We start from the raw sequence: 14,247 nt of genomic DNA, 5'->3' as shown, positions 1-14,247 counted from the left end.
GATCACCTCCTTGGCCCTGCTTGAGATGCACCTGTGGATGCACAACAAGATCCAGTTAGCCCCGCCAACCATGACCTCGCATTGTCGGCCCATGTTCATCTTGGAGTCAATAATGACTCCAAGATCCCTTTCTGCCTCCGTGCTCTCAAGAAGGGAGTTTCCCATCTTATAAGTGTGCTGCTGGTTACTACTGCCCAAGTGCAGCACCCTGCACTTGTCAGTATTGAAACGCATCCTGTTTTTGTTAGCCCACCCCTGTAACCTATCCAGGTCTTGCTGCAGTCTTTCCCTCCACTGTGCAGAGAATGTGTTACATGAAAGCTAAACTTGGGAAATGGTTGCTCTTTGGGAAACTATCTAATACACCTCCTTAGATCTTTTTTCAGTGCTGAATGCCATGTCCTTTGTAGTAGAGAACTGACAGTACTCAGCTGTGCTGGATATTGAGGCTGCTGCACAGACGTGGAACATGTTGTTCTCTTTGGATATCTGGCTTCACCTCTTATTCACCCCTTTTATTTCATTCTGGGTATGTCTACATATGCAATTAATGCAACTGAATAAACTCCAGTGCAATTTGAGCTAGAGTAAACTAATCCTGATGTCACTGTCTACATGTATATTTAAGTGAAGTAATTCACTCTGCTGCCAGATAGTATCTGAGTCTGACAGGACTATTCAACGGCACTGTAAATTAGTCTACACCAGCCCAATTGCTGTGCATGTGTAGAGTGTAATGCTTTACTGTGCAGTAAATTAGTTTACTGTGTGATAAAGTGCATGTGTAGATACCTCCTCTGTACAGTCCTGGGCTCCACAATCAGGTCCTCAGTGACTTGTCCAAGGTTTTACAGCGAGTCCAGCTATTAGAGCCCAGCACCTATGTTACTCCTCATTTCAGTAACCAAAAAATGCTAAAAATATGGGAAATGTTTTTTTCAGCTCACACCATCCAATCTGTTTTCTGCTGCTGCTGCTGCTGCTGTTCAGTGCAAAAAAGGTAAATCAAATACTTTACCTTCCCGCTAATCAAAAGCTATATGCCTTGCAAAATAATTACATATAAACCCTCATTTTTTGGTAAATCTGATGAAACTTGAAAAACATGGATGCCTTTCCCCTTCCCACAGCTAATCTGAATTTTGATATATATATTCACATAAACACTGTTTTTGTCTTTCAAAATTAGAGCGGTGAGAACAAAATTGAGTCTGGATTGTGATACTTCACAACAACTCTCCTATGTATCTACCCAGAAGTACAGAGTAAGTAATACTTAATGGACAAAGGAAACTGAAGTATAAAGAGGTTAAGTGACTGGTCCAAAGCCATATAGTGAATCAATGCAGTGCAGACAATGGGGTAACTAAATCCCTACCAAGTCTTTTGAAGTTGTGGTGCCGCAGATTCTATATAAGTACTCTAAACAGCATTTTACCAAAGGTGTCATAATTTAGAAGTAATGCATTTTCTTAGATAGGAAAGGACTGATTATGGCATCACTTTCATTTGGCCTGATGCTATTGACTTCAATAGCACGCCTTCCTATTTTCAGTGTGTAAATGAGCACAAAACCTGGCCTTCAGTCCATGCAAAAGAAAGTGTTTATATTTATGTTGATATGTTGGGAATGTATGTAATTTTCTTATACTTGCTTTGTGCCCTCAGATAAATGGCCAGATTCCACACTGGTTTAACTCCATTGGCTTCAATGGAGCTATGTTGATTTACATCAGTTCAGCTGAGCTGTTCTGTCCTGTCCTGTCTCTAGAACCCATGCTACCACATTAATATGACTGCAAGCACATTTGTGGGGGGAAATAATCTATTTTGGCTCCTGTGTGTTTGCCTTTCCAACAAAACTTTGGTTTGTGTAAGTTACTGAAGTGTTACCAGTACTTTGTTGACTTTTTGCAAGTGCAACTGATCAGGTGATAGTGCTGTGCAGAGGGAGATAACCACCATGGTCAGTTTCTTTTAGTGTAATAAAAAGGGAAATAACAATAACAATAATAATATAAAATGAGCAACGCAGAAAGAAACTTTACCCAAGAGTAATACTTTGTTCTCTTGATAGCAAAACAGAGAGTGTGTTCAGCAATCCAAGAGGAAGCCGCTGCCTCCACTACCTCCCCAGGCTTCAAAAGAACATGAAGAGAACATCACAGTCATTGCACTCTATGACTTTTTTGCCAAAGGACCCTCTAACTTGGCACTCAGGAAGTCAGAAGAATACATTATCCTTGAGAAGTATGATCCACACTGGTGGAAGGCAAGAGACCAAAATGGGTGAGAAAGAAGGCATATTCTGTCTCAGCTATATCAATGTCTTCCTCCAAGAAAAAAAATAACAGAGACATGCAGATAGCTTAGGATCAGATTTTAAAGTTTACTTCTCAGTTGGGCACATATAAAAGTGGGCAGATATTAAAAAATGTCCAGCATACAGCAAATCTCACTGACAATAATAGGAATCAAGGCTCTAACATACAGACACACTCCATGATAAACAAAAGAAATATATGGGATTTTGAAAGCAATGTGGATTGTTGGGTGGTAAGTTCCTTTGAAAATATGGTCCTTATTGCTTGGTTTACAGAGCATTTTACAATGCAATAAGTCAGAAGTACATGCTTGCATGCAGGCAAAATTTTATCCTGTTAAACAAGACATGTAAACCAGTAAAACTTCTTAGTGATAGGCCTGAAACAATACCCCAGAAGTCAAAGTCCTTCAAAAAGTTGAGATCTGAACTTCACTTATGGTCCTTCCCTCACAACTCTGTGTCCCCTGACTCTACATGTCTTCTCTCTCTTTATGTCTGGAATAATTGACAAGATTTTGCATATCAAATGACTGTGTTTTTTAGTCAAATCTCTCCTTTAAATACACTGTCTCCACTCAGTCTTGCATTGATAACCCACACAAAAGATATAGATTTATGTTTATTTTGAGTTTATGGGAAATTTCTTTCTAGCTTTTTTTCTTCCTCAAAATTTGATTTTGTTTTGAATTGGACCAAACCAAAAACATTTCAAAATTTCTTGTCATAAGGAAGGTTTCCAGGCTCTTCAGTGCAATTGACACTGATAGATTCCCCAGCATAGTGGCCTGAGGCTTGGGACCCAGAGTTCCTAGCCCCCTTAGCTTTAGGACACACCAACAAAATAGGTGGTCTGCCCTGGGCTTGCTCCGCTCCATCAGAACCCTGCTTTAGGGCACTTATAGGGTTCACTCCAACAGAACCCTGCTTTAGGGCACTCATTCAAGCTTTAGTTCAAGCGCCCCGCCCCCCCCTGCCATTTTTAAGTGCAGGGACACTGATACACGAGACCCAAAAGGCTGCTGAAGCGTGGTAATTTCTGCGCTCCAGCAGACTCCATTAATCAAGACTGCTCCAAAGTGCTGGAATTCCAGGACGTTGGAGCAGCCTCAGTGTTTGTGTATAGATGCCCATTCTGCAAAGGCTCTTAAAACAAAATATTTTGGGTACAACATACCTGCATCTTCTGATGAAACTGCTGACCAAATCTATTAGACGTTCATGTAATGTCTTGTGTGTCTGAATTGCAGCCTGTCTAAATTAGGTTGAAGTCTCTTGGGGGGCATACAGACATTTGGGGAGCTTAGGAGAGATTAAATTGAATTAAAAATGGTCACCCACTCCAAGCTAAATTGGGATGGATGAGGTTATTGGGGGGAGGCTTGTAGTGGTTTCGGGGGGCAGGCAGTCTCCGGGGATGGACTGGGGGGAGGGACAGACAGCATTTGTGGGGGAGATCAGGGGACAAACTGGGTCCCTGGTGGGATCAGGTGGGGTCCATGGGGGGATTGGCAGGATCCACAGGAGGAATCGGGGGGATTGGCAGGGCTAGCAGAGTCCCTAGGGTCCACAAGGGTTTAGCAGGATATGGGGGACTTGCTAGGTCTGTAGGAGAACTTGGAGGCATGGGGGGGCTTTCTCCCCCATCCCCAGGGACAAGGGCCTATTTTTAGCCTCCTGACCTTCCCCATCCCCATCCCCATCCCCATCCCCATCCCCAGACAAACAGTTCCCCCATGAACCGATCTCCCTCATCCTGCCCACTTCTCCCCCCACTCCAACTTACTTTCTCAGCTCCCAACTTACTTTCTTGGCTTCCTCAGGAAATACCGGTAAAACCAGCACCAGGAGCAGCTTGTGGAATCAGGGAGTTTTGTGGGCTCAGAGGTGGGAGTAGCTGATTTGGGAGGGGAGAGTGGGGGGCCAGGTGAGGTCTAAAAATAGCCTGGTGCCAGGGGAGTGGGTTGGGAAAGTGCAGGCCTAGGGCTGAGGCCACCAGCTAGGCTTTCCCAGGCTCAGGGATGTACTAGGGACTGTACAGTTAAGTTAGGTTGGTCTCTCTGGACCCAATCTAAGTTAGGCTACCTCAGAGGTACTTTTACCTTGGATCACACCAGCTATTTTTAGATTAATCTAACTGTCCTGAACTTCTGTACAGTGCACACTTAGGTCCACCTAACTTGGGATCTAAATGTAAGGTCAGTACCTGGGCAAACTAAGTTAGATCAGGTAGCCATTTTTAATATGATCTAACCTCCTCCTAACTTTCCTGAATGTCTGTATGTGCCCTTGGAGTATAGACCATATCTTCCTCTACAAATTATATAGAGATGAGCATAGAAGTGGTCAATAAATAATCTTCCTGGGAGAAGGTAACTGGCTCATTTAGATGGTGGGATTAAAATAACTGGTGATAACCTGGCTAAATATCAGTACAACACTGAAAATAGAAGGTGTAAACCAAAGTCTGTCCTCTAGAACTGGTGACAAAACATCACAAGTACCCATTTCCTAAGTTTCATATTACAGGGAATGATTCCTGCAAATAGGGCTTCTCAGCATCTGCCATTCAAATAAAAAATCAGCAGGTGTAAAGAAGAACTTGGGGATCTTCTTTCATGACAATCTGAATTTATAGAAACAGAACTTATATATAACGTGGGTGGTAAAACTTCTGCCATTAAGGTAGTTTCTAGCTATGTTTCCTAGTATTACTCTTGTCTTTTCTACATTGTGAAAATGTGAATGAGAACTGAAAACTGAAACTTGAACTTTGTCTATTTACAGCTATTTTCCTGTTGTATATATGCAGGATCATTTCATAGGCTAGTTTAAAGTAGTTTAGAAACTGATTCAATTTTGTTGTTTTCACTTGGAAATGCATCTAATTTCCTAGAAAAATCTTTTGAAAAAACCTGAATCTTCAAGTATCTTTTAGTTAGATTGCCCAGTTTGAACCTCTGAAAACAGAATGCAAACTATGCCTGTGCTCAATGAATTCCAGTAAATACTTTACATCGTATTATATCATCATCTTTTGGTTATATTTATTTTAGGAATGAAGGCCTAATTCCCAGCAATTATGTAACTGAGAACAAGAGAAGTAATTTAGAAGCATATGAGTAAGTATACCTAAAATGTTTATTACACCTCCTTTCTGAATGGTTTAGATTGGTTAGGGTCCGTAGGCTAGTGCTGTTACACGCTGCTCTTTTCCTGTTGTATATATACAAACCACTGTCCAGCAGACTTTTGAAAGTACTTCCTATTTTGGAGTCATTTACTGATGAAGAGAAACATTCTCAAATATTTCAGCTAGAGATGGACTATTACAGGACTATTTATTTTACACACTAGCCAGTCAACTATGAACAGATCCATTTATGGAAGGTGGGGCATGTGGCCCTGTAACAACTTATGGTATTGACATGAGAACACAGTTCCATGTGCTATTACTGGGGGGATTTAAAAAATAATGCGTATATTGGACAGGCTGTGAAATAGGCACAAGGAAAGGCAATTAAGTAATGGTAGTTAGCTGACAGTAAGGGGCAAAATTAAAGTTGGTGTTGGGATTTTAAGTATTTTCAGTCTGGCATTCAGACTTTTTTGAATTATAAATCTTTAATGTCTTCATTTTTCAACATTTTAAATCATTAGCTCTGAATTTCCTCACTCACAGATCTTTCTACATTAATTATAACTGCAGATATCTAATCAAATGGCTTAAAATTAACAGATGCTAACTTACAACTTTAACAGCCTATCAGCTAAGGTTTTAGTTTAAGAACGTTATAATGATTCTGATGTGTCACTTAAATGGTGTGAATCGCTATTATTTTATTAAGACAACCTTGAAATCAAACACATAAATCCACTCTCTTCTTGGGTATTTATTACAGGTGGTATTTAAAAAATATAAACAGAAATCAGGCAGAAGAACTACTACGGCAGAAGGTAATTTGGTCGATGTATAAATATAAATTACCAGTAATCTGAATGTGATCCTGTCAGTATGATGAGAGGCACCATGTACATTTCAACAATCAAATCTAAAGCTGTTCTGCATGTTTTAGGACAGAGTGCTTTAAAATTAAGGGCTGGCTTGGTGATGTAAGTACCAAATGTGAAATATCTTGAGTACCTAGAGCTTGAAGTTGGTAACTCAGCAGATCCTTTTTAGGTTTTCCATTTTCTGCATTAGAAGACCTGAGTTCCATGCAGTTTACTGGGTGTGCCTTTGGAAGAGACTTCAAAAGGCTGTAGTCTATTTGTTGTATTTGAACATTAAAATCCTATTTATATTTTTATTAGTGTAGTGGTCTGCTTAGTGCCCTTAACTAAAACATATGTTTCCCTTGCTATCTTGTACCATGCTGTGCTCCTGCTCACAGACTTTTATTGGTGGTACATTAATATTTTTTGTGAAGCAATGGGGATCCCTACAAAAAGTGCTATGTCAGAATTTAACTAAATAGTACCTTTGTTCATGACTTCAAATTGACTTCAGTGAATTAGCAGAGTTTTTCTCAGGATTGGACATGACAGAATCTTGTACTTCAAGCACACAAAAATACAGAGAATCACTAAACATCACAAGTTTTTTATATAATCCACTCCATCTCCCCGTTTTACAATATTTTCAAAGGATTTTCATGGACTAAAGTTTAAATGATTCTAAGATACAGTTTCACCGCTTTCATAATCCAATATATTTAACTCCAAGATATTTTTATGAGATGTTTTCTCCCTGGTATTGCAATCCTTGAAATATCTATAGGTTTGTATGACCTGTTAGCTTTGACTTAAACAAACTATAGATGCAGACCTCACCTATATTGGTGCAATAGAGTGAAACATAATTATATTATTCTATTTTAAGAGTCACTAGTTACTATTCTTTTGTTTTCTTTGGTTCCTTTATCAGATATTCCACAGAATTTCATAATGAATTGAATATCACGTTGCATGTAAGTTTTCTGTCAAGCTCAAAAGAAAAGACAAACTAAATCTGAATTTTTTTCAGTCCAAAGAAGGTGCATTTACTGTCAGAGATTCAAGCCAACAGGGAACCCTCACACTGTCTGTATATTCACGACCTAGAGGGTAAGTGATTGCTGATTAGGAATTCAGATAAGGTCATGAAAGGATGTCTTATTCAAAATTCTTTGTGAGAAGCTGCTTGGTTGGTGCCCTGGCCATGTGCACTATATAATACTGCACAGCAGGGCTATCTGGCTTGTGAATTGCATGAGGCCTGTGAGGGGCTTCCACCCAACCACTGTTCCCCATATTGCTCTGACTGAAGCAGTAGCCAGGAGCTCCAGACTGTCTCCCTGGGTTCCCCTTTCTGTGCCTGCCCCAGGTGGTGGCATGGCACAGTGAAGCCTGGGGTACAGTGGGGGAACCCTTGGCCAGTGAGCTGAGGTGGAGGGACAGCTCCTAGATCAGGGGGCAGCATAACTTGGGAAAAGCTGCCCTCCAGTTCTGAAGTTTTTTTAAATGGGATTTTGTTGCAATTTAAATGTTTTATGCCAGAGAACCACATACCCTTTTCCTAGTGCACCAGGCAGCTCTGTAGTGAGACATTAATAGCCTGTTCTAGAATATATATAGTCACCTTAGTGCTGTATCATATCCGTAGCTGCTTCTCCTTTATCATCTAGAAAGTCAAAATGTTTTAATAACGGTACAGACTGGTCGTGAAATGATGGTTTGGTCTGGGAAGAGGAACAGAATATATTGCTTTCTACCTCGTAGTTCTCAAAAGCTCAACTATTTCTTTTCTTTTTTTTTGGTTTGTTAGTTTTATGCATTTGTTTAGCTGTGCAATCCTAGACTATACCCCCATAGTGGAAGGAGAGATTCAGAGAAAGATTATTTTTTTACTTAAACATTAGCTCAACCATAATTCAGCCAATCAGTTTTTAAAGTCTATTCCCATTCCAAACATTATTTAATCAGACAGTGTTGTATTATACAAATCTGGTTCATGTTTTAAGTAACCAATGTTCTGTCAATTTCAGAAGCCAAAATGGAGATATCCGACATTATCAAATTAAGACAGACCATTCAGGAAAGTATTATGTAGCAAAAGAGTATCTTTTTTCAACTATTCCTGAACTTGTTCAGTATCACCAGCATAATGCAGCAGGTAAGTACATAAAAACCAATAAGAATCTATTGTGAACATTTGCACTTCACTGCAGATATGATTTTGACAGCTTAGAAATAACTCTTCTGTAATCAATTTTTTTGAATTGTTAAGAAGTTCAGATATTTAGCAATCCTTTGTACCAAATCAATACATTTGTACCATGCTCAAATTGGGGACGATATGAGCCAATCAAACTGATATAAAATGGGTTTTCAAAAGGAACAGGAAATTAGGGTTTGTTGTGGTATCTCTTATTGGACTGACAGCATAGTTGGGAGAGGTTTGATAAGCTTTCCAGCACACACTGCTTTTCCTCAGATTTCAAGGAGAAGCAGATACAAGTTGAGCTAATTAGCAGATAGAACAAAAACTTATTATTCCATATATAAATGAAAACAGTTTGCATAAATAGAGGAGGGCTGTAAACTAGGAGGGAAGAGATATCATCAGGAGTACTTATCAGGTAAAAGTTCAGTAGAACAGAGCATCTAATTAGTGGAAGAGCAGGACCAAAGGTAAAAGGCACTAGCCTTTTAGTTATACAGCTCAGTATGGGGTTATTTTGGAATAATCTTTTGATTAATAAACAAAAAAACAGAGGAAATGACATTTTTGGTTCTATGGCTGTGCAGTTGTTGGAGTGGGATGGAGTCTGCAGTGTCAGACAGAGTTGTGAATGATATGTGGTACAATAAGCTGGAGAATCAGGCTCAAAAGGTACCATAAAAGGTATTGTAAAAGTGCCACAATAATAACACTGATCCCCTAAAACACAAAATTATAAATCTGAAAAGAAGTCCCTCTGAAAAGGGACTGCTGCCTACTACATTTTTGTAAAGTGACTGGCTTTGATTTCTGCTGGAGCTGTGAGGTACTACTATCATCCTAATATCTGATTTCTAATAGAAATAAGAGCAAACAAAAAAAAATTCTACATTATTTTTTGTGGAAACTATAGCATTTGTCCTCTAAGCATTAAATTGTCTGTCAGAACTGGAAAATGCCAGAGTTCCCACTCCACCCAGCAAGGTCTTGATTATGCTCTTCTTCAATTTCTCCTTATTCCTAAGGACACATCTGAAAGATCCACAAATAATACAGAACAAAGGCACTTTGAATGAATAAGAAATGTGGGGTTGGACACCAAAGATGTGTTTAGGTGTAGGAATCTAATACGAAGACAGAGTGAAGGAGCTTATTGGTCTAAGGAATACTGCCATTCTGATTCCTGTAGGTCTCATCACACGCCTCCGATATCCAGTTGGAACAGTGGGAAACTCTTTACCAGCAACTGCAGGATTTGGTTATGGTAAAGTTTAAGGTTTTGTATTGGTAGATTTAGGTCTCTCTAGGATTTTAAACCATGTCCATCCTGTTGGCAATTGAGAAATTATCTCTGTAATAATGAATATATGCATGTGCATATTCGAATGAATGGTCACATTCATTCTTTCATTCATATTTCTACCATTGTATCTCTGCAGTGGCATAACTTGTGAGGGGCAACCATCCCAGACACTGACTGGGGGAGAGTTGGGGCAGTTGCACATTTGCAGTTGAGCTTTGCCACAGATGCCTAGCTGCATCCCCACTCTGTTGCTTCTACATTTTCTCACATTTTATGAAAAAAGGCCTGAGACTCAAGTTTATGTTCCAGATAATAAGAACTGGTTTGAAAGTATATACAATTTTGATTAATATCATTTGTAATCATGATTGTCTTTGCTTACCATGCAACTTTAAGTAATAAGAATGACATTTCACAGAGCATAAAAAATCAGTACAAAGAATTTTGGTTTATATACCTGTAGGATCATCTGCCTGTCCTTCTTGTGCATGTGGGCAGCACCAGCATTATCAATATTTTATAGAAAAATGACTTCTGTAAGGCAGAATTATTGTAGATGGCACAGCAGAGAATGCTGGTTAGTGTTTAGGGAGTTTATACATGTGTTTTGGGAGGCGGGAGGAGCACTCTAATTAAAGCACCCTAAGTATCATGTGTATCAGTGTCCTTGCACTGAAAAATGGCAGTGAGGCACTTTAACTAAAGCTCCGCAGTTTTTCAGTGCAGGGATGCTGATATGCATGATGCTGGAGTCAATTAACTGAAGAAGTAATAGACATTACATATGGTAATGATTCAAGGTGTGTTAAATAACTAGATGAGTGTCCTACCTTCAGGCCGCAAGCATTCCTGCATTCAGTTATTAACATTTACTTCTGAAACCATTGGTTTAATATATGAAAATAATTGATTTACAAATTTTACGAAATGAATGAATTGCTGAGTTTTCATAGCAAGTTCATGATATTTTTGATACTGATAAAAAGTATCAATGGCTTATTGTATATACATGTTAAAGATGCAGCATTTTTTCTGAACCATAATTAGGGTTTAGGACATCTGATGTGTTCCCTGTTACTTTAACATATCGGGTTCACTTTTATAGAGAAGTGGGAGATAAATCCATCTGAACTGACTTGTATGAAAGAACTTGGCCGTGGCCAGTTTGGAGTGGTTCAGCTAGGTAAATGGAAAGCACTTGTCAAAGTTGCTATTAAAGCAATCAACGAAGGTGCAATGTCTGAAGATGATTTCATCGAGGAAGCTAAAGTGATGACGTGAGTACAACAGCTGCTTTGTGCTTGGTGGAATACCTGACACTAATAGAAGTTTGTATAACATTATTTAATGAATACTACCAATATGCTTGATGTTGTACAATGCATGGAAGCTATGCAATGAGTTTGCAATGGAAGTTGAACTAACTACACGGCACACACACCACATACACTAGGTGTGAGATTGCATCTTTAGGTCACATGCTCTTTTGAATGAGAAAGCTGAATAGGGACTGTTTGCACTGTTAACTGGTCCTAGAACAATTGTGCCATCCCCAGTTAAGAGCTTCTGCAAATACTGGGAAAATGTAGGCCTGCTTCTTGCACTTCCTTCATGTAAGCAGCTGCACATCAGGGTGAGGTCATAGCTTTACTCCCTTTAGGATGTCAGTTATCATACAGTTCATGGGAGTCAAGGGAAAGGCACTTAAAATGCCATTTTTCAGGGAGCTGGGCTGAACCCATGATTTGTAGATGTCCTGGGGCCCAGGGACCTCAGGATGGCTCTCTAATGCCAGAGTCCTGGTGTCCCATGAATTCCAAAGTCATGCATGCAGCTGGGCTGTCCTGGAGTGGGTTGACAATCAACTAACCCACCCCAGCAGCCTGAGGTTTTGAACCCACCCAGGACTGTTGGGGTACGGTCTTGAACTGGGGGAGTGGAGGAAATCTAGGGTTCATCTGATAATCAAATGATTGTTGGACTGGCTCTGAGAGCCCAGATCTGGAACAGAACAGCCCAGGGTCAGGGACAGAGCCACCTTCTGCTTGGCTTGCTATATCTGGCTGGGGGAAGCTCAGCAGTGGCATGACTGGGACCAGAGGAATTTTATGTCCCATTCCAAACCTTGCATCTCCTTCCATGAAGTCTACTATCGCAGGAGGTGTGGTGTTTGGGATGCATCGTAAAATTATTCCAGTCCCAATTGTGCCATTATTTTCATATCTGTCAGGGGCCTTAGAAACATAAAGACAAGGACTGAGCCTGGGCCATGTACAAGGAGATGCAAAGAGAGAAGAGTGAAGGGAACTTTATTTTCTTCCAGATTCACTTCCACAAAGCTACATACAGTCATAGCCTGGATGAAGTTGAACTGAATTGAAAGATCCAAACTTTGTGCAGTATATATAAATTATCAGTGGATTATCAATGAAGGGAACATTTTGCAAAATACTTAAAAAATTATTCTAGCAATCAGAACTACTGTAATTGCCTGTTAGTGGCAAATGTCTACTAACTGAAATGTGTTTTGTCAACAGGAAACTGTCCCACCCAAAGCTAGTACAGCTATATGGAGTATGCATACAGCACAAGCCTCTCTACATAGTGACAGAGTTCATGGAAAATGGCTGTTTGCTCAATTACCTTCGGCAAAGACATGGGAAGCTTAACAAAGAAACGTTATTGAGTATGTGTCAGGATGTATGTGAAGGGATGGTATATTTAGAAAGAAAGAAATTTATTCACCGTGATTTAGTAAGTATAGCAGGTCCCCTGCAATTTCAACTGTGTAATGATAAAATAGACATGGCATTTCATTTTGTGGGCAAGTGATGTATTTTATGCATCTTGTTTAACCACTGTAGGACCTAAAAAGATAACACAGTATTATTTTAATTAATTGGATTCTGGCAGGGAAATACAAAATTTCAGCTGCTCACTCACTTTATTATAGTTTGTGGATTTTGTAATATTAAATTTAAAGTATTAATGTGTGTGTGGGTGTGCGTGAAAAAGGTTTAAAACCCCTGCCTTAAACCAACGTGGCTACAACCTACAGCCCTGTATATATATAGGGTAGGTTGTAGCCATGTTGGTCTAAGGCAGGGGTTTCCAGGGGTGTAAAAGGTTGAAAACCCCTGCCTTAAACCAACGTGGCTACAATCTACAGCCCTGTATATATATAGGGTAGGTTGTAGCCATGTTGGTTTAAGGCAGGGGTTTTCAACCTTTTACACCCCTGAAAACCCCTGCCTTAGACCAACATGGCTACAACCTACAGCCCTGTGTAAAAGGTTGAAAACCCCTGCCTTAAACCAACACGGCTGTAGGTTGTAACTGTGTTGGTCTAAGGCAGGGGTTTTCAACCTTTTTGGGTCAGTGTAGCCCTGGTGGCTGTTCGAGAAGGCAGTAAGTACTGTCAGCAGAAGTGCCGCCAGTGATGGTGGTGCCTGCTGCCCAGTACCCCTTGAGGCCATCCCAAGTACCCCCAGGGGTACCCCCAGTTGAAAACCCCTGATCTAAGGATGTAGGCAGACAAGGTTCTTTGGGTGAAACTGATATCTTTTATTAGACCAACTTAAATAGTTTGAAAATTTTTTCTTAGCAAGCTTTCAGGTTTAAAAACCTTTCATCAGGCTGAGGAAGCATCTGCAGTTGGTGTGTGCTCTTCCTGGATGGAAGGAATAGTAAAGAAGCCAGAGGCTGGTATGCATGCAAGAAAGGCAGTCAGTGAAGATGTAAACTGAGGCGTCAGTGGGTGAGAGACAGGCTGGGAGGGGGGAGTGGGGGAAGAAAGGGGGATGAATATAGCAGGTAAATAGTGGAGAGGTACCTGAGAGTCAGATGTCAGGCAAGTTATAATGTGTCCTAAATCCAATATATATATATATTTAGTCCATGTTTTTTTGTATCCAGGAGGTTAAAGTAAAGTTCATAGGCGTGTCTGTGAAAAGTGTTTTGTAAATTCCCTTTGAGGATTAGAACTGAGAGACTGGAGAGAGAGTGGTTTTCTTATGAGAAATGTGCCCCCACAGGTAATTGGGTATTCTGGTCTTTGACAGATTTCCGGTGTGCATTCATTCTGGTACGCGTTTGTTGTTTGGTCTCTCCTACATATTTTCCATCAGGGCATTTGGTGCATTGGGTGAGATATATTACATTTCTGGAGGTGCAGATGTAAGGTCCAGGAACGGTGATGGATCTGTTGTGGGGTGTAGTAATTGTGAGGGTGGTGGAGATGTGTTGGCAGGTTTTGCATTTCTTGTCATGGCACGGTCTGGATCTATTCAGTGTGTTCTGGGCTGTGGGAATTTTGCTTCTGGTGATGAGGTTAACGAGGTTCGGTGCTTGTTTGAAGGCTAGGATGGGTGGTTCTGGGAAGATCCCTTTAAGAATTGCATTATCTTCTAGTATGAGCTG

General features: G+C 40.2%; 1 protein-coding gene across 1 annotated transcript in view; it reads left to right on the top strand.

The window, feature by feature from the left end:
* Nucleotides 1-14,247, top strand: part of TXK (TXK tyrosine kinase) — a 34,439-nt gene that overhangs the window by 2,159 nt on the left and 18,033 nt on the right. The window contains exons 2-10 of the mRNA XM_019525859.1: nt 1,190-1,265; nt 2,078-2,289; nt 5,380-5,445; nt 6,226-6,280; nt 7,350-7,429; nt 8,350-8,477; nt 9,715-9,789; nt 10,934-11,105; nt 12,366-12,582. Coding sequence (XP_019381404.1) covers nt 1,190-1,265; nt 2,078-2,289; nt 5,380-5,445; nt 6,226-6,280; nt 7,350-7,429; nt 8,350-8,477; nt 9,715-9,789; nt 10,934-11,105; nt 12,366-12,582 — 1,081 coding nt within the window. The remainder of the gene's footprint in view (nt 1-1,189; nt 1,266-2,077; nt 2,290-5,379; nt 5,446-6,225; nt 6,281-7,349; nt 7,430-8,349; nt 8,478-9,714; nt 9,790-10,933; nt 11,106-12,365; nt 12,583-14,247) is intronic.

This window comes from Gavialis gangeticus, unplaced genomic scaffold (assembly GCF_001723915.1).
Source record: "Gavialis gangeticus isolate Ggan-Ray unplaced genomic scaffold, GavGan_comp1, whole genome shotgun sequence".
NCBI classification, from domain to species: domain Eukaryota; kingdom Metazoa; phylum Chordata; order Crocodylia; family Gavialidae; genus Gavialis; species Gavialis gangeticus.
This window is presented reverse-complemented; position numbering and strand designations above follow the sequence as displayed.